This window comes from Grammomys surdaster, unplaced genomic scaffold (assembly GCF_004785775.1).
Source record: "Grammomys surdaster isolate TR1022 unplaced genomic scaffold, NIH_TR_1.0 125548, whole genome shotgun sequence".
NCBI lineage: Eukaryota > Metazoa > Chordata > Mammalia > Rodentia > Muridae > Grammomys > Grammomys surdaster.
Genome location: NW_021620397.1, coordinates 1,341,768 through 1,364,043, shown reverse-complemented (window position 1 = coordinate 1,364,043; position 22,276 = coordinate 1,341,768). Strand labels below are relative to the sequence as shown.

Genomic DNA, 22,276 nt, shown 5'->3' with positions numbered 1-22,276 from the left:
CCCTCTTCTAATTTTTTCCCCTTCTCTTCTCCAGCTTGCTTCGGCCCCACTAGCTCCAGGTCCCCCTCTTCTAATTTTTACCCAGCCTACCTTTTCTCTCACTCTGCCTCAACCGTGGGTGACTTCCAGTGTAGAAAGAAATTTTTACTCGGCTCTTGTTTTCCCAAAGACACAGACTCTTTGTAACACAGAACTGTGTTGATGTCGTCTATCAATGGGATGCTGGCCAGCTTTTAATTTTCCTTGAGGGCTTCGTTGTGTGGCAGGTAATACAGGGTTTGGAGGACAACCGGTATTGGATAGAGATTAATCTATCCAGGTGAATATGGGTGGTGTCCACACTTCCCTGCATCTGAACAATGTGTTAGTGATGATGGCCCTGATGCTATAATGAAATTGCACACACAAGGCCCTTAGCTCGATACCTGAGGTAGAGAAAGTGTCTGTGGGCTCCTCCATCATTGGGAGCGTGTGAACTGTGGCTATAGAGGAGGAAACTGAGTTCAGAAGCCTCTGTGTTGAATAGCAGAGAATTCATTCTTTGAGTCACCTCTTTTTACTGAGCCATAAAAGAACTCTTTGTTCAAGGCTTTGTATTAAAAGCATGTTTTATGCCCAGGTACTCAGCATTCCTAGGTGTATTTGGTATCTCACCTGGCAACTCAGGCAGCCTGTGCACTGACGAGATTTCCCATAAGCTGTGGTCTCTGTTAGCTGGGATTTACATTTCGTCTTGGCATGTTTGCCCCATGTGTCTGTGTGTGTGTCCTTTGGTTCCACTCACTGGTCTGCAGTGGTCTGGTATTTTGTGACATATCCCCACCCAGAGAAGCTTTTTAGGTGCCGAGGATTGTCTGGCCCCTTCTGGAAGCACATCCAGTCTGCGAGACTGTGCCAAGTGAAGGGCGGTAAGGCTTTCTTTCGTCACAAGCCGTGCACAGTGGCGCTAACTTTACTTTCTTCTCCAGGACCTTCAAATTGAACGAGAGAGGAGTGCGTATAACATATCCGGTGGCTGCACGGCCCTCATCGTGGTTTGCCTTCTGGGGAAGCTCTACGTAGCAAATGCTGGCGACAGCAGGTGAGTGAATGAGCAGTCCAGTTCTTCCTAACGGCCAGTTTCTCTGATAGTGTGGACCTGTTCTTTAGGAATTAAACAATTTAAAAGAAAGTTATTCTCGTTGGGATTAAATGTGGGAAGTACAAGCTTCCTGGATCTTGACAGGAATATATTTGGTTGGTTGGTTGGTTGGTTTTGTGTAGCCCTGGCTGTCCTAGAACTTGCTCTGGAGACCAGGTTGGCCTCAAACGCAGAGATCCGCTTGCCTCTGCCTTCCAAGTGCTGGGATTAAAGACTAGAAATGCATTTAAAAACAATGAGGTTGCCATATGACTTGTTCATAGCCTCAGCTGGTGTGTGCTCCTAGAATTCATCTAAATCAGGGATGCTCAAATTGTTTTTTGGCTTTGGAACCTGATTTTTAATAAAAGTATAGCCTAGTCAGGATTAGAGAACTAGAGAGAGGAGGGAAGGGATGGGAAAGGGAGGAGAGGGCAGGTGGTTGTGGTTGCATGGCCTGAGTTTGTGGAGAGACCCTGACCACTCCCCTACAAACGGAAGCTCCCTGTAGTAACTTGGCATTTGTCTCCCAAGAGTCCAGATGCTTTTCCTTTTATATGTATGCTTTTGGGAGTTCTGTGTGTGAGTGTGTGTGTGTGTGTGTGTGTGTGTGTGTGTATGTGTGTATGCATGCATGTACATGTGTGTATGTGTGCATATACTATATATATTCTACTCTCTTTATGTCATGTATGCTATACTCTCTATATAATATATGTCATATATGACATATACAGAGAGAGTATATAGAGAGAACTATAATATATACTATATACTATATATAAACTATATATATAAATATACTATATATAAACTATACTATACTCTACATGTATCATATATACTATACTCTATATGACATATATGGCATATATGACACAGATACATTATAAACTATATATACTATACTCCATATATATGATGTTTGTCAAATGATATATATGGATTACATATGACATATGTGGAGTATAGTATACATATATGACAGAGAGTATAATATATATATATTATAGTATATATATATACTATAGGGAATATAGTGTATATATAACATATAGGGAGATATATATATATATATATATATATATATATATATATATATATATATCATAGAGATAGAATGTAGCATATTTAGTTTACACAGCATTTGGAAGGAAGAAAATAAACCTGAGCTTTAATCATCTGAATAAATGGCGCTTGTTTTCAGTGATGCTTCCTCCATATTGATGTGGGGAATGACTGTGTCACAGACTTTTTAAAAATGTGACAAAATGGCTGACGGTGTAACGGGCCCTTTCCCTGATGACGGTTTTGAAGATGGCGAAGGCTGGACTCTAAAACATGTGGCCATCCATTGCCTAGCAATGGCGGCTGTCTTGGGATCCCATCATTCCCTCAGCTCCCAGGGCCGCTGACCTAGCCCTCTGCCTCTCCCGTCCTCACCCCCACCTCCTTCCCTTTCCCCTGATTATTCTATTGCTGGTCCTCAGTAGTTTGGAAAGCTAACCCTCTTGATGCAGTCAAGAACTCTACTCTAATTTTTCTTCCATTTACAAAGAGGACACCTAGAAGAGGAGTCTCCATTGCTCTTCTCCCAGAAGGCGTCCCTCTTCATCCCTGAAGATCACAGGAAACAGCAGAGAAAGGACTGGCAAGCAAGAAGAGCGCTTTCAGAAGTCCATTTAGTTTGAAAGACTATGCGGCTTTTCTGTTTGAGACAATGCTATCTCAGGCTTCAGTATAAAGTTTTGCCCAGTAAATGGCAGGGTATTTAAGACACTGTTTATCCCCAGTGCCCACTGAGGTGCACACTCTCATGTCCCCACAGTGGGTGAAGAAGTAAATGGGAGCCATCAGGAGTCAGTAGCCTCGGGAAGGAGCTGGCCATCCCAGCTTTACCCGGACAAGGCACAGGGACCACTAAAGTGAGCACTAGGCCAGAGTGGCAGAAAGCCTTGAAAAAGATGTCCTTTCTCTTCTCACGTTTTATCAGGCTTCTCGTTGGTTGAGCACACCTGGCTCTAGCCAGCAAACAGGTAGCACAGGGACTGTGTGGAGGTGAGTATGCCAGGTACAGACAAGGTCACGGCTGGGGAAAACGGGAATTAGTCAGCCACATGTCCTTTCCTTCTTCAAATACCCAAGAGTGTAGCAGCTTCTACCAAGAAATCGATAGCTTGTATGTGGGTGCTGAGGGCAAGATGGCAGCCTCTTGTTCAGTTCTAGATCCTAAACTTGTTGAGGATGGCAGGCAGAGGCGGTGGCTCGTCTGCTCTCAGAGGGTCATGCTCACATTTCATGTCTTGTTCCTAGTCTGTTAACATGGGTTTGCTTCCCTAGTCCTAGACTCTAAGGAAGTGATTGACAATCGAGGCCATAGGCCTCTCCTAAGGAGGCACCGCCTTCCACATGACCTGAGGTTCCGGGGTTAACTCCATGACAGTGTCCAGATTATCTTTAGCTCGGATTGTCCTTTGTAAAACTATAACCCCTCCTCAATGCCTCGACTATAATTTTTAACAGCCTGCTTTGCAGCCATGCCTAGCCAAGAGGTAGCTTATGCATCCCAGAAACACCCTATCCGGAAACGTGTCATTTCCCAGTGTTCATCTCTTGAGCTTTTTATCCTGGGTTCCACTTCCCAGACCTCGGTTTCCACATGCGTAAATATATTGGCAGTGGACTAATGACATCTAGAATTTATGGCTTGCTAAAGGTTAACCTAGGGGGTGATGCTTCTGGAAAGCTAAGTCATGCTACTTGGGCCAGCCTTTGTGACATTTCTTAGAGCCTTGTGACGTCTTTCTTAGAACCTATCAAGTTATTAATTTAAACAAGGCCTCGTTTTTCTAAGTGCTCATAAAAATATGTTTTACATTTGCTTCTAATTTTAAAAGCCTAATAAATACCCGTTTTCTTAATAAAGCTGTGGAACATGGAGTAAAAATTATCCTGCAACCCGGGAAGCTTAAATTATATTTGTGGTTTTCAAGCCCCAGTGTCCAAATACAAAGTTGGGGTTTTATAGCTAATTGGTTGGGTTTGGCATCCACATGGGACTCATAATTCATAAAGGACAATGGGAACCGGTATTTTATTAAACTCGTCCAATGATCATTTATGGAATAATTACTTGTTCCTATATTCCTTCCTGCTCTTTCATGAGTGGCAGATACTGATGTCTTCTTAGACCATCGTGGCCGACTTTATATACTAATGATATGTCACGGGCATTTCAGTTTAAAAGCATTGTTATTCTCGGGAAAGAACTAGTAGGCAACCTTCTACCTATCCTGGAGACTGTGGGCTATCATTTACAAACAAGAAGTCGTAAATATAATGAAAAGTAATGTAAATATAATCCAAAGACTCAGGTAAAATAATAATGCTGGCAACACTGATGCTTAGAGCTGAGAGAAGATTCTGGCAATTAGTCAGGGCCCCTGATTAATTATGTGCTAATTTTATTTAGTGTTAGATAATAACCTGTCATGTGTTTATCCTTTAAGATTTGACAGATTTTAGGGTGAAAAGTAAATCTTCCATTGTGTGTGCCCTACCGTGTAATTACTTGCAGAATAATGAGAGAAGCTCTGTGCTGGTTTGACTGAGGAACCACCCAGGGTCAAGGGCTGTTTGCAGGGCCACTTCTCTGTGTAGCATCTGCTTTACCATCGGGCCTTGAATAGGCTCTGCGTCGCGTTCAGGAAATGCTGCTGGCAGAGTCTGTGGCTTAGCAGTGTCTGACTGATTCATCTGAGGTGGCCTGGTCTGCAGAGGGGACAGATTTCCTTCCCTTGTTAGCCGGGCTCATCAGCCATATAGAAAACACGCAGCATCTGCAAGATACTCAGGCAGAGGTAGTCAAGTCGGTTCGACACCCAGGGGTCTTAAGCCACAGTGAATCGGAGCATGGAAAGGTTACTAGAGGCGATACGTGTACTGTGTTCAAGCCCCCAGCTCTTTGGGTTGTGCTCCTCTTCAGTTCAAGAAGGTACTCTGGCTCCATTTTAGAAGAACATTTTGTTTTGTTTCTAGAGGACTCCGGCATCACCAGCAAAGTCCTTACTGCTTACTTCAGACAGTGTCTAACAGTTTGGCAGCTGAGACTGGGTGAACTCATTTGGACTGAAGAAAGGCAGTTAAGAATCATTAATATCTTGATTCCACACCTCCAAGCCTTGTAGTTGGCAGGCAGCAGTGAGACAGCTAGGTGCACTTGCTTAATACCAGGACCAGGTCATATTTAATTCTGTCAGTAACAGGGTGAGATGTAGGAATCGCTGCTCTCGGGTATATGAAGTTTATAAGAAGCAACTTTCCCAAGGTCCCTGGCTACTAAGTAACGGAGCTGCCATGACACCCAGGCCTGGAGTAAGAGAGCCAGGTCCTCAGGGACCAAACCCACCCACCCATCCACACTAAGACTCTTTCAACATCCCTAAGGCAGGAATTTCTAGTTAACATTTTTATTCCCTGTTTATTCATACATGAAATAATGACACACTCTGTATTTGGCAGCACCTCAGAGTTTACCCAGAATGCATTACAGGTATAAGTAAGAAACCTTTTTCTCTTGATACTGAGTCTATGTGCCCCGGGCTTACCTTCACCTCCTCACTGCCCTGTCTCTGTTTTCCGTGTACTGGGATGATGACAGTCATACATGACCATGCCCTGCCCCTGGAGATTAATGTACATGGGCTGCATTTGTCTTAGCTACTTTTTTGTGACTGTGATAAAACACTGTGACCAAAGTAACTTATAAAAGAGTTTATTTAGGAGGTTTTGGAGAGGTAGAGTCTGTGACCATCATGACAGGGAATGTGGTAAGCACTGCGCTTGCTGGAGCAGTAACTGAGAGTGCACATGTTGCTCCAGAGTAGGAGGTAGACAGAGCAGACCCAAATTGGTGTAAGTCTTTTGAAAACTCAAAACCTAACCCAGTGACACACCTCCTCTCAACAAGGTTACACCTCCTAATCCTTCCCAAAAGGTTCTACCAACTGGAGACCAGGTATTTACATATATGAGCCTAGGGAAACTATTCTCATTCAAATCTCCCCAGGACCCAGCAAGCTTTGGGTGATCTAACCAGTTCCTTTGTGGTGTTGAAAAAAGATGCTTTTCAAAACAAGGACCGTCAAACTTTCTAAAGTTCACAGTTTTGAGACCATTTTAGAAGCTGTGTTTTCATTTTGAGGCTAGTCCCGGTTGAAAACAACGCAAGCTGCCTCTCAGCCTCCTGTGTGGCCGTTGTATCAAGGATCTCTCCCACAAAGTCAGAATTTCATTCAGTGTGCTTATGATTTTCTTAAAACGAGTGTCTCCCAGACTTTAAAAGTGACCCTGAAGACTCCCCAGAACACAAGGTGACATGCTTAAAGCTCTCCTGGAGAAGGTGGAGAGATCAAGGAAGTGGTCACTTATTAGCTCCTGTGCAAGAGTGAGCAAGCAACCCTTGGGCCAGGTGCATCCAGCCGAGTTTAAAAAAGAAAACTGAATGCAAAAAGAAGGAGAAGAAGAAGAAAGAAAGAGAAGGAGGAGGAGGAGGGAGAGGGGGAGAGGGGAGGGGGAGGGGGAGAGAAGAAGAAGAAGAAGAAGAAGAAGAAGAAGAAGAAGAAGAAGAAGAAGAAGAAGAAGAAGAAAAAGAAAAAGAAAAAGAAGAAGAAGAATCTTCTTCTTGGTTGCTAGCATTCATAGCTGTCCTCACTGGGTGCAGGCGGAGGAGCAGGGGTCAGACATGCCCTTCTAACTGCACCTTGGAAGCTTGGCTACGATGTCTGTTCCGTTTTCCTTTTGTTCCTTCCTGGTTTGCAGAATTTTCCCATTTAACTTAGAGCTTTCTCTGTTAGGTCAGAGGTGAATTCCTACAGCAAGTCTGAACTTTCATGAGGATAGGATCTAGATATTAAACAAGACTTACATTTCTGAATTCAAAACCAATTACACGCCCGTGGTGTCTTCTCTCATAGGGCCTCTCCCCTCTGCTGATGGAAAGATAATGAAACCTTATATAACTGTCCACAGCCCTGGAGACCATAAAGGACTGCTCATTCTGTGCCTGCATTTCACCAGTGGCCAGTGCAGCCCTTTCAAGGGGGCTCCCCGTCGCTCCTAAGTGCTTCGTCTGTCCTGCCTACCAGCCTACCCCTTTGATGGGAATCTTTCTCTGAGTCCAGAAATACACTTAATCTGCTTCCCTTGGCTGCCTCAAGTCTATGACACCTCTTATTTTCTTTGCCATATATAAAAAAAAAAAAAAAAAAACCAGCACAGAACCAAGGTGAAGCACCGTCTCCGCTGTGGAAGTTAAATATGCCATTTTTGCTTTTTTTTTTTTTTAATCTCAGTGTATTCCTTAGCACTTTTCAAATCCCGTAGAAGGGATTAAGAGGAAGAAAATTATACAGCCAGACAGTCACAGATACATGCAGAGAGGCAGACCTCTGCGCTTCCTGTCACAGCCCCACAGACCACACAGGGGGCTCCCGGGGATGCTCGTTTCTCAGCCTGTGGTTTCCTGAGCCAACAGCAGTCCTTGGGCACATGTGTAGAAGAAGAACCAGTTATGGCTCTGTCTTAGGCATCCTTCGTCAGAAGCCTCGGGGCCGGCATGCAGCAGTCTGTGTTGTAGCATGTCCTCCACATGATGTAGATGCGTGCTGCTTAAGGTTAAAAGTCGGACTCGAGTGGCTGGGCATGCTTGGGGCACAGCGTTGATCCCAGCATTTGGGAGGCTGAGGCAGAAAGGACGCATATAAGAGCATCCTGGGCTATAGAGCAAGACTCTGTCTGAAGGAGAAAAAAAAAAAAAAGAAGCGCTACCTTGTAGTATTCTCTGAGCATCTGAGAGAATGAGGAAGGGGCGGCTGTGTCCTTGGGGTTACAGAATGATAGCTCCTTCCAGCTGAAGAGTAATGCTGGTAGTTACGGTAGACACATGCGCAGCTATGTGGCACGTGCAGGAAAGTGTTTCTTCTTCCCCTTCGGGTGCTGCTACCTGAGGGGAAAGGGCCAGCCCACACCTCTGTCCTGTGGCTTGGGGTCTCTTAGTGTTGCACATAGCTTTGCACTACCCTGCTTTAGCTTCAGGAAGTGGCCAAGCTACCAGCCCCCTCCCAGTTTCCCTTGAATCCTCAGATAAAAGACACACACACACAGTTGTTCATTTTCAATTTGCCTTCTTGGCACAATTGTTGGGTGCTACCATCTCCCGCCTGGAAAACATGCCCTTATCATTACTCTTAGCTCTGCTCCTCCCACCTGCCCTAACTTTAGTCGGTTAGTTGAATCTAGTCCTTTGTTTAACATCTAAACATCTTTGACCACCCACCTATAGGAGTGCTCACAGCCTACCTCTCCTCAAGACGTCACATGGTTGCCTGGTTCTTCTCTCTCCAAAGCATGGCGAACTCCATCTCTCTTCCCCACTCCCTTGTGTACCTTCTTCCCAACAATTGGCCCATGGCTTTCTTTACTGACAGATCAAGAACCAATTGGGGAACAGGACCTCAGCATCAGAACTGCCTTTACATCTTAGTGACAACATAGGTCAAAGATGAAATTGGAGTAAAAAATTCTTGTTATGCCCAGCTCCTACCTCAGCCTCAGTGCCCTTAGCTGGAGGGAGATGGATCTCTGAGAAACCATGGTTGCAGCCTTAGCTCCTGCCCCCAGCCAACCAAGCTGTGATTTTAATATCTTCCCTCTTCTCTTAACATGTTGGGAGGCTTTGCCAGGTAGTCTCCATGGTATTTATAGAAAAGAGGTGTTTGCCTGTGAAAGGGTTAGCATGAGGTTATTGAGGTTAGGTTAGTGACCCTCACTATCCCTTTATTCTTAGTACTGTTGATGGGCATCACACTGAATTACGATGGCTACCAAGGTAGAATCCATTGTAACAAGTTCTGCAGGCGGTCCGCTTTGCTATATTATTCTGCGATATCATATGTGGTTATGAAGAGTCCTGGCAAGCTAGTTCAGCCTTTTGGGTCCTTTCGTGGTATAAACACTTTGGTGAAACCATACATTTTTCTGTAAATATAATCTCGGTTGATCTGTCCCCGGCAGGAAGTAGCACGTGAAGACCTTCCGTGTTTCATAATGTCTTTGATGTCTGCTAACCTGTCCTTACTGGCCATCACGTGTGGTTCTCAGACGGTTGTTTGCTCCAGGAAGTTATCTGAATACCCTGGATATTTGACCTTCAAATCTGTCCTTCTTTACAGAGGAAAGGCACCAAACTCCGAGAGGGAGTGTGGTGGAGTGGGTATTGGTAGCCAGCAGGTAGGAATGCATGCAGCCATCATAAGTGAGCCTGTCTGCTGGGGGTGAACTGCAGTACAATAGAAAAGTCCATGTGGTCGAGTCTGGAGAAGCTGGTCCTTACCACTGCAGAAAGCATCCTCTCTTGCTGTGTATTCGAGCCTCAGGCTGAATAGGTCATTACTTTTAAAAAGATGACTAGACTGCTTTCTGTATACACCCTGGACCCTTTATTTAAATGGGTTCTTATAGCAGAGGCCCAGTACAGTGACAGACAAGGGCATTCAGGCGAAACAGGTGCAAAGATAGACTGGATTTAGGTCCTGGCCTCAGCTGCATTTGGGCTTTGTGACTTTGAACAAGATATCCAACATGCCTGCCCCTTCCTTATCCATAAAGATATTAGAGACCTCATCTAGGATATGTGTATCTGAATGAGCTGCTCCACCCCCTAGGGCAGCCATGTTTGCACATCACAGCATTCTTCCTGAAAGGCTGTGACGGTGTCCCTTACCTCTCCAGGCGAGCACCTCCTCTCAGTGCAGAGAGTCCTATGGTAAGAGCCTCTCGGAAGTGATGATGTCACACAAGGAAACAGTAGGCAGGACCTTCTGCTACACCACTGTTCTTGGCAGCAGAGGTGTCATTGCATTAAGCCAGGTGTTAATTACTGTTTTTGCTACACCACCAGCAGGCAGTCTCCTGGTTGAGCCAACATGTCTTCGGGAACTTTCAGGCTCGCAACACCGCTGATGTCCAGCGGTGCTCAGCAGAGGAAATGGAAATGACGCCCATGGGTTTTCCTAATGTATCTGTGTGTAATGTGAGTACACAACTGTATAAAAATATACCATGGGCTATGTGAAATATGTCCCCGGGATAGGACCTAAAAGAAATTGGAAGACAGGCTTGAAAAGCCAGACAAACTCCAGCCCTCTTTTCAGTATTTCACAGGCTCCGCACCCTGCTCTAGTCGGTTTCAGGGATACGCTGACTTCTTCCTCGAGTGTGATTGGTCTCGACAACTCTAAAACAGTTTACCCATCATGCCTGGCCCCAAATATCTTGGCCACCCCTCCCAGCTTCTTCACCTGCCTCACCCTGAGTTCCCTCATCTTATAAAAATGACTCTGCATTCTTTGCCTTCCCCTAGCTGCTCCTCTTCCTATGCAGGGCTCTCTGTCCAAGCCTGTAGTCCCTAGATGAACTCCTCTCCAGACAGATTCCATTCTGTTCCTTCCAGGTAGTCCTCAAAATCCAGTTTTGCTTCCTTATCTTACGTGCTAGGATGCATGATGAAGCTGAACAGCTCTTTGAATGCTTTTTCTCTTCTTCCTGGACATGGAGACCATCTTCCACAGCCCTGTATACATTTGGCATGTGGTTACATGGCAGTGTTGCAGCCAGAGGATGTGAGCAGAGGAAACTTCTATGTAGGGGTGATATTTAGAAAATGGTGCCTGATCCGGCTTGTTCCTGGGCAACCATCATGTTCCCACTGCTCCTCAGCTCTGACCAGGGCTCCGGCTAGCTAGATGCACAGACTCTGGCAGCCACGAGACACCAGCGTGGGGGATGGCTCTGCCAATCCCCCATGCTGCATCCACAAAGCTCAGCTGAACCTCAGAGAATATCTGCCCTCCTTGCAGTACGGTAGAAGTGAGACTCTTAAAGCTTAATGATTATCTAAAGGATTTATATATTTAGAAATGCTCAATCAACAAGATGCCCACACAATTAGTTACCCAATATCTAACCTTTTCATAGAAGTTGCTACCCAGGACAGCTTTTGACCCATCCGTGGTTCTCCATGGCTGAGAGCCTCCTTCTTCTCCTCCCCTTCCTCTCTTTCTCCCCTCCCCTTCCTCTCTTTTTCTCTCAGCTCCACCTCATCATCTACGGCCTAATCACGGAGCTCCACTGAGAATACAATGTAGCAGAATAAGTATCCTTCTACACTTCTAGCCCATAAAACCTCTTACACACCATGGTCTGAAGTGTACATGTATGTGCCACACACCAAGTGGCATGTTCAGTTCCAAATCACCAGTACCTGTGATTGTGACTTCATTCGGAAATGGGATCTTTGAAAAACCAGATGAGGTCATACTGGATTAAGGTCTGCCTTGGGCCCAGTAACTGTCATCTGAGTAAGATGGCCATGTAAAGACACAACACAAGGAACACCAGGGCACGTGAGAAACCACCATGAACCAGGAGAAGCAAGGAAAGATGCTTCCCCAGAGCCTAGGATGACTCTGCTGACCCTGACTCCCACCTTCTGGTCTCAAGAGCCAGGAGAGACTAGATTCCGATGATCTGAGCCACCAGGTTTCTGTGACTGTCACACCGACCCCAGGAATCTGCAAAACACAGTGTGCTTCTCCTTGCCCCTCTGCAAGTAGAAGTTGACAAACCCCAGTGGTTTCCAATGTGCTTGCTGATGTGGGCAGAGCACCCGGCAGCCTCTCCCCTCCCTGTGTAGAACAGAGTCTCTTACAGTACCCTGAGCTAAACAGACATTGTATCTTTACGGGAAGTAAACATGCCATTGGGACTTTTGTGATTTAGCTATCCCAGTTATCATTGCCCTTCATTTGCACACTACTTAAAGAGTATTTAAAGGCGTCTGCAGTTAACACACACTCAGCTGTTTTTTCCTTAGAGGTAGGGTGAGAATGAGACGGGGTCTAACTCTATAGCTCAGGGTGGCCTTGAACTGATAATAAGTAAACCTTTTGCCTCAGCCTTCAAGATTTGAGATTATAGGTGTGAGCCACCTTGCTTCAGTTAGCTGTGGAATTCACCCTCCCTCACCAGAAGGTCTTGTGCCTCACACCTGCCTGGTGCTCACACCTGCCCAGTGCTCAGACCTACCCAGGGCTCACACCTGCTCCATGCTCATACATGCCCAGTACTCACACCCGCCCAGTGCTCACAGCTACCCACTGCTCACAGCTCACACCTACCCAGTGCTCACACTTGCCCAGTGCTCACAGCTCACACCCGCCCAGTGCTCACACTTGCCCAGTGCTCACAGCTCACACCTGCCCTGCTCATACCTGCCCAGTTCTCATACCTGCCTAGTGCTCATATCTCACACCTTCCCAGTGCTCACACCTGCCCAGTGCTCACACTTGCCCAGTGCTCACACTTGCCCATTGCTCACAGCTCACACCTGCCCAGTGCTCATACTTGCCCAGTGCTCATACTTGTCCAGTGCTCACACTTGCCCAGTGCTCACAGCTCACACCTGCCATGCTCATACCTGCCCAGTGCTCACACCTGTTCAGTGCTCACACATGCCCAATGGACCCCAAGGTTCCCCTTCAGTCACTTCCTCCACATCCTGTCTCTGAGCAGCTCAGCCATCTCATCAGCTACCCAACAGAGTTTCTCCTCAGGCCTCACCCCACAGCCGTTTCTCTCTCTCCACTCCATCGTCTCTGCAGAATGTCAGAAGCTTTCCAGGAGGCACATGGCACAGCTAGGCTCTGTCCTCAGCGTTGTCCATCCCATTACTCCCACACCCTGAGGCAGAGCCAGCCTCACCAGCTTCCGGTTTGGCACTCACTTGGAGCAGTCTTCCAGGTGTTTGTTAGACAAGGTGACTGTGAACTTGCTGCTTCTGGTGTTTCTGAAGGACCGTGTTGAACAGGATAGGAAGGGCCTCCATGTCTCACATCTGTTTAGAAATTCCCAGCTCTGTGCCGTGAGCCTCTGCTGGAGAAGACTGTGGAGCGTTAGTCGTGGCAGGGTACAGCAGAAGCACCGGTTCACTGTCACGGCTTCCTCCTCTCAAAGTGCCATCGAGGACCGCTCCCTCATGTGCTTGTTAGGGAAGAGCTGGCTGAAAGGGTGGTGTGGGTTTTTCGATTTTAGCCTCTGACTTGGTCAGATGGCTCTGGCGTGGATGCGTTTTTATGTACTTCTAGAAAACCTAAGGACTTCGCAGCACATGCTTTTTGCATGAATTTACTAATTCTGATAGTCTCAGTTTTGTCTCCACACATCTTTGAGGTTTTTTTTCCCCCATTTTATTGCATGTGCATTTATATAATCTCACATTCACCTTCCCTGGAACAAGGTACTTAAGGTATAAATAAACAAGATGCCCTACAAGACTCATACTTAAGATGCTCAGAAATGAAGGGATTTTCCTTTCCCTAAATGGTGCCCTTTTTTCCTTGTGTCCCCAGTGTTGTTCCAGGGCATGGCAGTGGTCATTATTTTCCTTAACACTGTGACCAAACACCTAACAAAACAACAACAAAACAAACCTTGAAAGTTTACTTTGGCTTTGGAAGGTGGTGGGGATAGGCGTGGTACCTGGAGCAAGAGCGTCCACAACAGCGTGAGCTTAGGGTATGTCCTGTTCACGTTTGGGCAAATCAGAAAATAAGAGCACTGCCTGGAACCGAAAGTTCATGTAACCCGAAAGGTCATGTAACCCGGAAGTTCATGTAATCCGGAAGTGCATATGACCCGGAAGTCCTGCCCCCAGTAACCAACTAACACCAGCTAGAGCTTCTGTCCAAAGGTTTCCTCAACTTACTGAACAGACCATCTAGGGACCAAGTGTTCTTCACGTGAGCCTATGTAACCTTCAAACTGTGGTTCTGACCAACCCCCCCCCCCCAAAAAAAAAGGCTACAGTAATTTAACAACGCCTTTCCTCCTTTCACTTCTCTTCACCCTCTCCTTAACAGCAGCAAATACTGTGAGCAGTGGCCAGTGTATCTTCCCTGGACTATGTATTTTAGCGTCATTTGCAGCTGCGCATGTAGACCGTTCCTTATACCCATCTGAACAGTCCCCAAGATAAATGGGAAACCAAGCCCTTGAGTGACACCCTCCTCCGCCCCAGAATCAAGGCTAGCATCTTTAGCCTTCTTTGTCAGCCGCTTTCTCCCTCTCCTGTCATTTCATATCCTCACTCCCCATGTTCTAACAATACCAGACCACGCACTCAAATCTCCCAGGACTAAATTGCTACTTCATATTCTGAGCTACACACTCCCCTCCTTGTCCCTGAAGCACACCTTGGGATGTCACCCAGAAAATTAAACAGAAGTATCACCTCTTCTTTGAGGTCTTTCCTGCTTCCCCAGTGCCACCCCAGAAGTCCCCATTCACTGGTACCCAGGGCCTGTTTCCTCTAAGCTACCACCTCACTTTCACACTCAGCATAATTGGGTCTCTCTCTTTCTCCCCTAATGGGCACCGACTCATTTGTGACGGGAATCAAATCTCACTTTATATCCCCTCAAAGCTTTTCCAAATGTAGGCTCAACTCCTCTCAAAATTGCTTGCAACCAGTATTTCTCCTTGAAAAGTCTGTGGCGCTGTTGATACGGTGTCAGATTTGTCTGTGGTCTTAAAGGAGCTTGGAGAAGTTTAACTTCCGACAACACTATTAAAAGGTGTACAAGGGCCTGGAATGTTACAGAGATGGTTAATTATGATTAATTCCAGGTCCAATCTGTCTCAATACACACACTGTCATTTCTGACCCCAGATTCCACCTGGAATACAGTGCTTCTTGTTACCTCTATCACATCTCCTTTGGTCTCATACCAACATCTTTCTACTGAACGCTTAACAGATGTTCTGGTCTCTTGCTTCAGCTCTGTCTGGCATCAGCCTGGTTTCTACTCACCACAAGGATAACCTTTGAAAAAAGATAAACTCCCTTCCCCAAACCCTCCAGAATTAGTTGTTGAAATCGTCTGAACTCTTAAAAGAACATTCATGATCCTTCACGATCCTCCCAACTGGCTCCGGCCCTCCTCTCAGACTCCTTCTACCTGGCCTGCCCTTACTGCTGGACCACCACACAGGGTTGGCCCAGCTCCTCTTACATGCTGGAGGTCCCCCTACCATTCAGCCCACACACATACAAATGCCTATGCCTGAACAGCACCCCCTTTGGCTTTCTGAGGGCTCCCCTAACAGTGATTGACTTCAGCATTACTGTTCCCTCCAGGATGTCCTCACTGAAGCTTCCCGCTGACCTCCCTAGATGGACACGCCTCTTCCCTGGGTTATGGAGACATGCCTGGCAAACACTAGCGCTTATGGATTATTTACCACTAGAAAGAAAACGAGAGAAAAGACTTAGAAGTCCTAATTTGATAGGTAAAATTGTTGATTGTGACTGGCACTTCCGTTACGCTCAGGGTCACATGGATCTAATTTGAGTCCATTTTTAGGGTTAAAATTTTCTAATTGCTCTGAAGGCTTGAGACCTCCATATGCAAAAAAATGTTTTTGCTTGGTGTAGCTGTTGCCCAGTGTTTCAGACAGATTTGCTTCAGATCGGTGGCTTGGCTCTGTCTAGCAACCGAAGCAGTGATCTTGGCTCACTAATTTAGGGCATACCTAAATTTGCAGCACGTCTCCCCTCAGTAATGTAGGACATAAGCCAGGGGACTTTGGTGTCCCCCGGCAGTGCCTCTGCACATGCTGGCCCGAGCGTCAGTGGTCTCTCTGGGTATTCATCCTCTGTCTCCTTCTGGGTCAGTCACATCTGTTCTCATTTCAGTATTTTTGTCCCCCGTAATTGTCTGAATGGAAATTCACCGGTTCCTCATTTCCAGCTTTACAGAAGCAAGGCTACTTAGCCGCAAGGAGTATATTCCAAGCTTCCCAGTGGAGGTCTGAAACCTGGGTCCTACAGGGCCTTGTATGTTCTCTTTCTTGAACTTCATACCTATGAGACATGTTCATTTATAAGCTGGGCACAGTGTAAGATCAACTGAGATGGAATAATTCTAATGGTATGCTTTTTAATAGTCAATATTTAAAATTTTTGAATGGGTTTTTTTTTGTTTGTTTCTGAAATTTTGTGTTTAATAATTTAGATGGTGACTGGCCTTGGGTCTCTGAAATGACGTAGAAAGTGGACAGCTGTATTGGATTTTTACAAAGGATGGGAGCCGGCATGCTCGCCATTAGCAAGTGGCAGACCAAGTGCGAAAGAGAAAATGGCAGTTAGGCTGGCCTTCGGGGGAGGGAGCCGACTGCATCTGTGGCATTGTTCAGTTGTGGGTACTCTAAAAGTCATCCCGAATGCTTACAGACAACTGGGAATGTGTGTGAGAAAGGATGGTCTAGCACGAACAGGGGCAAGCATAGGAGAATAAAACAAAATCCCTGAGGGAAGTCCTAGCACAACCATCCATCTGGCCCAAGCACTGACCTCCCCGAGTCCTGGCTTCTTCATGCCGGAAATGAAACTCAGGCACTAATGAGATTAAAAAGCTGAAGGATGTCTGTGAAGAAATGTCATTTACCTCCGCTCCGAGTTCTGCGCCTCTCGTTAATGTTTAATGATCTGTGATGGGTTTTTGGAGTCACTGTAATGATTTGAACTTTCTGTACTTGACAAGTGTTCTCTCTAATTATCCACGGAGAGCAAAGGAACGGTGGGAAGAGTGAGCCGAGAACTGTCGAGAGGTTGTAACAATTTGTGTTATACTTTCCCGGTTGTAACCATTTGTGTTATATTTTCTCCTGCTTTGTCAAGAGCTGAACAATTAGTTCTTACTTTGAAAAGCACACTCAAAGCAGGTGAAGTCAACCACTGTTCCTGGCTCTGCCTGGCTCATGCCAACTGCCTCACCTCCGTGCTTCGTTAATCCTGGGCTAGAACTGATTCATTGGACCTGTGTGCTGTGCCATGTAGCAGGTAGCCATGTTCTGTGGAAGAGGAAGACTGAGCCTTATTGATGTTCAAAAAAGTAGGCCAAAGTTATACGTGACAACCGAAGAGCCAGCTCTCCACCAAGGTCCACCTGTCTCTCCCCAACCAGACCCCATGTGGCCAGGCACAGTACCATGAATGGATTCATAGACCTGACAGGACGAGACCTCTTGTCTGACCTGGGAGGTGGTATACATGAGCCCAGGTAAACCTGCTCCTCATACCTTCTTGGTGACTTCAGCATATTAATTAAAGACTGACATCACTGCTCATCTGCAAAGTAATGTCACCTTGGGTTGCTAAAGAAAAATGAGATACATTTTATAGCAGATGTTCCTTTAAAATATAAAACAAAATAAAGGCATAAGTTGGTTTGATTTGTCTTGCCCCTTCAGTTAGAGGAACAATTGGTCCTGTAAGATTCTTTAGTCCAAAGGTGGTGTCTCCAGCCTCCAAGTGGCTTCTCTACTCTTCATCACCATTGTAGTTTTCCTCATCCGTACCTTATAATTTCTCTATTACATGGAGAAAGTATACATATACAGCACATGTATATGAGTTACATACAAGTTACATGTGTGTAACTAATGTTACATATAACATATCGTTACATATAGCATACATATATAGAGCACATGTATATACATATATCATTACATATAACACATATGTGTATGTATAGTGTTACATACAGCACATACTGTTATACGTGCTCTTTTTGGCCTCTACAGAGTTAGTAATTGAATGACTGGCCCAGCCTGAGCACGGCGAGTCTTTGTGCTTCCACTGGTTTGTGGCTTCCAGACGATGGGGCAGCAGTTTGATAGACAGGAGCCCAGCATGTGGTAGGAAAGTCTTGTCTCCCAAGCCCTCATAGCTTGTTTGATTCTCACAGGCACGGCTTTAGCTACATGGTACTGAGTCCCTCTCTGTAACCCAAGGTGACCACCACACACAGCCCAACTGCCAACCTGTATAAATGCCCACCTGACCACCACTCATGATAGAAACTCTTAGAGGGCTTCTCGGGTGAGTCAAACACTGGTGGGAAACTCTGCTGACATTTGATTGGCTCTAAAACAGTGACTCTTGGCTTTGCGCTGAGCAGTGTGATCAGAACAGGAACTGTGGAGTAGGATTCCAACTGGGCCCACAGGGGAACCCTCACCTGCCTGGTTCTCTGGGCCAGCCAGAGTATCAGGTCCCAGGAGTGAGTTAGCTACACCCATTGCTTCATATCATACTACAGTCAGTCATAGTCCCTAAATTCCAGAGTCCTTGCTTTATCATGAGTTGTGGCTAAAATTAAAGCAAATAATATCCACGGGTATAGCGACCTGTGGATGAGACAATGCTCATCTATCCTTTGTGTTACATTGAGCATGTCTTCACAACAGTGTGTCTCTCCTGACACACAAGATACCCATAAGCATGATGTCTTTTAGGGGAGTTCTCTGTACCCTATCTGGGGACCTGAGATAGGAGTATCTCCTCCTGGTACTTTTTGGCAGTGTACACAGATCTCTGCCCTAACTATAGGAGCCAAAACTCAAGTACTCAGAGAAGGAGTTTTTTAATTCTAATAAGCTTACATATTTTTTATTTTATGTGTGCTGTGTTCCTTATAGAAAATCCAAATAGGCAAAAAAGAAAAGTCTATAACCTCACCCCTCCCAAAGTGCTAGTAAGAATTTGAGGTGAGTAGGCTTGTCCCTCGTAAGCCCCTCCAAGAAATGGTAGTCCGTACACTCTTTTTAAAACGAATTTGTCCCTTCCTTTATAAATAAAAGGTTATATGGGAAAATAATTAAGCACACCTTAGTGGCTTCAGAAAAGGAAAATAAAATTCCATTAACTTATCATCCACAATTCCATATGCTCAGGACCTTGGTTTTCTGCTCGTGCCTTCCTTGTTGAAGATTTTGGCTACATGTTCTGTTTTTCTACATCCCCCTCTGTCCCCTGTGCTGTCAACTACTGTCACATAACTTGTTTGCATGTCGTGGAGTTGTGTTCTTTCTGGCCCTTTTTTTGATTTGAGTACCGTGCAGCCACTGTGTTTGCACTGTAGATTAGCTACGAGTCAATGAGATCTAAGTTAGGGACTGTGAATGAAATACAGAAGTATCTGTAGGGCATGGCTGGTCATATGGTTGGAGTCAGTGTCTATCCATCAGAACTAGTTGAGGTCTTTTGGCCATTTCATTCTCTTCTATTGAAAAAAAATTTTTTTTAATGTATTCTAAGATAGGCCCACATTGCCACATTGCAGAGAGAAATTTCCTTACTTGTCAAGTTAAGGAATTTTGAGTTCTGTAAGACCTCTGCCAAATAAATTACACACACACACACACACACACACACACGTACCCAACATATGCACCCAGTTTAAATATTTAAATAAAATATAGCCAGTATGGAGAATGGAGTAATTGCAGTTGTGTGGATGGAAAGATGAAGTAATTCGGGGCTTCAGCAAAGCATATGTCCCACAGACAAGATATAGCAAACACTGATTTGTATTAACAGGCTGAGTTTGGGGTTAATTCTCCATAAATATGTACCGCAGCTCATCCTTCAATCCCTTAGATTCGTGAAAACAACTTAACTACAAATAAACACGCGAGCGGTGTAAATGCAGAAACGCCACACACGAAGCGACCTCCCTTTGATGGGAAAGCCACGGGCTAAGATGAATCCCACCCACACACTTTGCATCTGTGATTCATGTGAACCTCGAGGCCACCAGACCTCAAGGCAAAAATAGATACCCTTCAAAGGCTTGGTAGCTTCCAAGAACTGTTCATGTGGGAGCCAAATGAGGATGCCGGTTCCCGTGATGGAGGCCTCAGAGGCTTCTGGGTAACTCCCGCCGAACACAAGAAAGTGTGAACTCTTTCCTCTTTCGTTTGTTTGAAAGGTGTGACTATAGATTTGTGGAGTGTGTGTTGTGTGTGTGTAGATTTGTGGGGGGTGACTCTAGATTTGTGTGTGTGTGTGTGTGTGTGTGTGTGAGAGAGAGAGAGAGAGAGAGAGAGAGAGAGAGAGAGAGAGAGAGACTGAGACTAGATTTATGGTATGTGTGTATGTGTGTGTGTGTGAGTGAGTCAGAGACAGAGACAGAGAGAGACAGAGACTATAGATTTATGGTGTGTGTGTGTGTGTGATAGAGAGAGAGAGAGAGAGAGAGAGAGAGAGAGAGAGAGAGAGAGAAAGAGACAGAGAAACAGAGAGAGACTGTAGATTTATGGCTTGTGTATATGTATATGTGTGTATGTGCATGTGACTATAGATTCGAGGGGTGTGTGTATGTGTGTGTGTGTGTGTGTGTGTGTGTGTGTTGCTTATCTTCCTCCATCATTACCAACCACATTGTTTTAGAAAGAGTCTCTCACTGGATCTGGAGCTCACTTGGTAATTAGCTAGACTGTCTGGCTAGCAAATCCCAGGAACCCTCTTGTCTCTGCCTCCAGAGCATTGAGCTTATAGATGAGTGCCGGGGATTCAAACTCAGCTCCTCACGCCTGGGTCTCACCAACTGAGCCATCCTCTCAATCCCCATTTTGTTGTGTTTTTAAATTCTTCCTTTAGTGTTGCTGGGAATTGAACCCCAGGCTTTGTGAGTGGCAGGTGAGCAGTCTGCCATTGAGATACATCCCCACAGCAGTGTGGTTAGAGTTAGGACCCATCGGGGCATTAGGATTGTGGGGGTTGGTCTGCCGTTAGACTCTACGCTGTGTCTTTCTGAAGAGAAAATCATCTCACTGTGCATCAGGTGTTTCTATCGCTGCCTCCTCAGGATTTTCACAGTTAAGTCACCTGGATTGGGGTTGTAAAAATCCGCACGTAGACGCCTCCGTCTGCTTTGCTCCCGTGAGGGGGTTTGTGGGTGAGCTCAGCTCTGCAGGCAGGAATGGGATAATTGTGTTCTAAGAGCCTCTTGTTCTATGCAGTATTTGACTTACTGGCTGAGTGTTTGACTAACTACTCAAAATGTACATTTTAATAAGCCCACAGAGATCGGACTACAGAATCACAGGACTTGAGGGATTTGGATGGAGCTCGCCTCTCCCAAGAGTGTTCTGGAGTGGGGTGTGGGAGGACATACCTCCAGTCATACAGTTCTAAGGAGATCCTTGGAACCTTTCCCCGTAGAGGAGAACTTGAGGTCTCCTAGGTCATCCTGCATTTAAGATGACACGTTTGGGCTTCATTTGCTAGACTGTGTTTTCTTTCAGTAAATTTACATCTCCAATGATTTTTGTTTTCTCCTTTAGTTCTTGTGAAATGTGCAGGTGTTGGGTTTACTATCCCCTTACACTTTGAGGAAAACATTGGAATTTTAAGTAATTCATTGTCTAGAATTTAAGATTTTAAATTTTTTAATTTTTTTATTTTGGAAGTGCTAGTCCATAGTCTAACCCAACACACACACACACACACACACACACACCAATTCTTGTGTTTAAATGAGCGTGTTTGAATATCACGTGATCACCGTTCCATGCTCCATGGCAGCTGAGTCAGGCCTGAATTAAACCTAACAAAAGGAGAAAGTTTTTTTTTTCTTTAATGTTATCAAAAGTCAAGATTGATTTTATTGATAATATCCTCCAGTCATGTGCTATCCCCTCAGAATTAATTCAGATGTACAGACCAACCTCATGCTTCACCAGAGCAAGAGGAGGTTTGTGGATTAAGAGGAGGTTTGTGGATTAAGAGGCGATCCAGCGGTGGCATCTCACGGCCAGACGGTACCCATAGTACCTATTCTAGCAAGGTCATTTCCTAGGTTAACTCACCCTTGAGCTTCGTGTTCTGATGGTTCCCCATCCACTCCATCTCACTTTCCATGACAGCAGTCAGTATTTGTAGAAGCTCTGCAAGAAATCTGGAGGAAATATTTCTCTCTGTTTCCCATCTAAGCCCTTGGGAGAGATGACTCTTCCTGCCTTTGGTTACATCTTTGCTGACATCACAGTCACCCGTTAAAGGGGATGTTAGTTTAAAAGTCTTCATTTCTCCTTCCCGTTCATCTCATCTCTGCAGCTCACAAAAGCAACATTCCCGTGGGTTTTGGTTGGCCTGTTTCTTGGGAGCTTTTCTTTGAATAGCGTCGGTTAATTTTGTGGCATGTCTCTCTCTCTCTCTCTCTCTCTCTCTCTCTCTCTCTCTCTCTCTCT

The 22,276-nt window shown here is 45.4% G+C and overlaps 1 protein-coding gene across 1 annotated transcript in view; it reads left to right on the top strand.

Annotated features, from left to right (window-relative positions):
- The window catches only part of Ppm1h (protein phosphatase, Mg2+/Mn2+ dependent 1H), a 268,305-nt gene that overhangs the window by 135,849 nt on the left and 110,180 nt on the right, over positions 1-22,276 (top strand). The window contains exon 4 of the mRNA XM_028786548.1: positions 969-1,081. Coding sequence (XP_028642381.1) covers positions 969-1,081 — 113 coding nt within the window. The remainder of the gene's footprint in view (positions 1-968; positions 1,082-22,276) is intronic.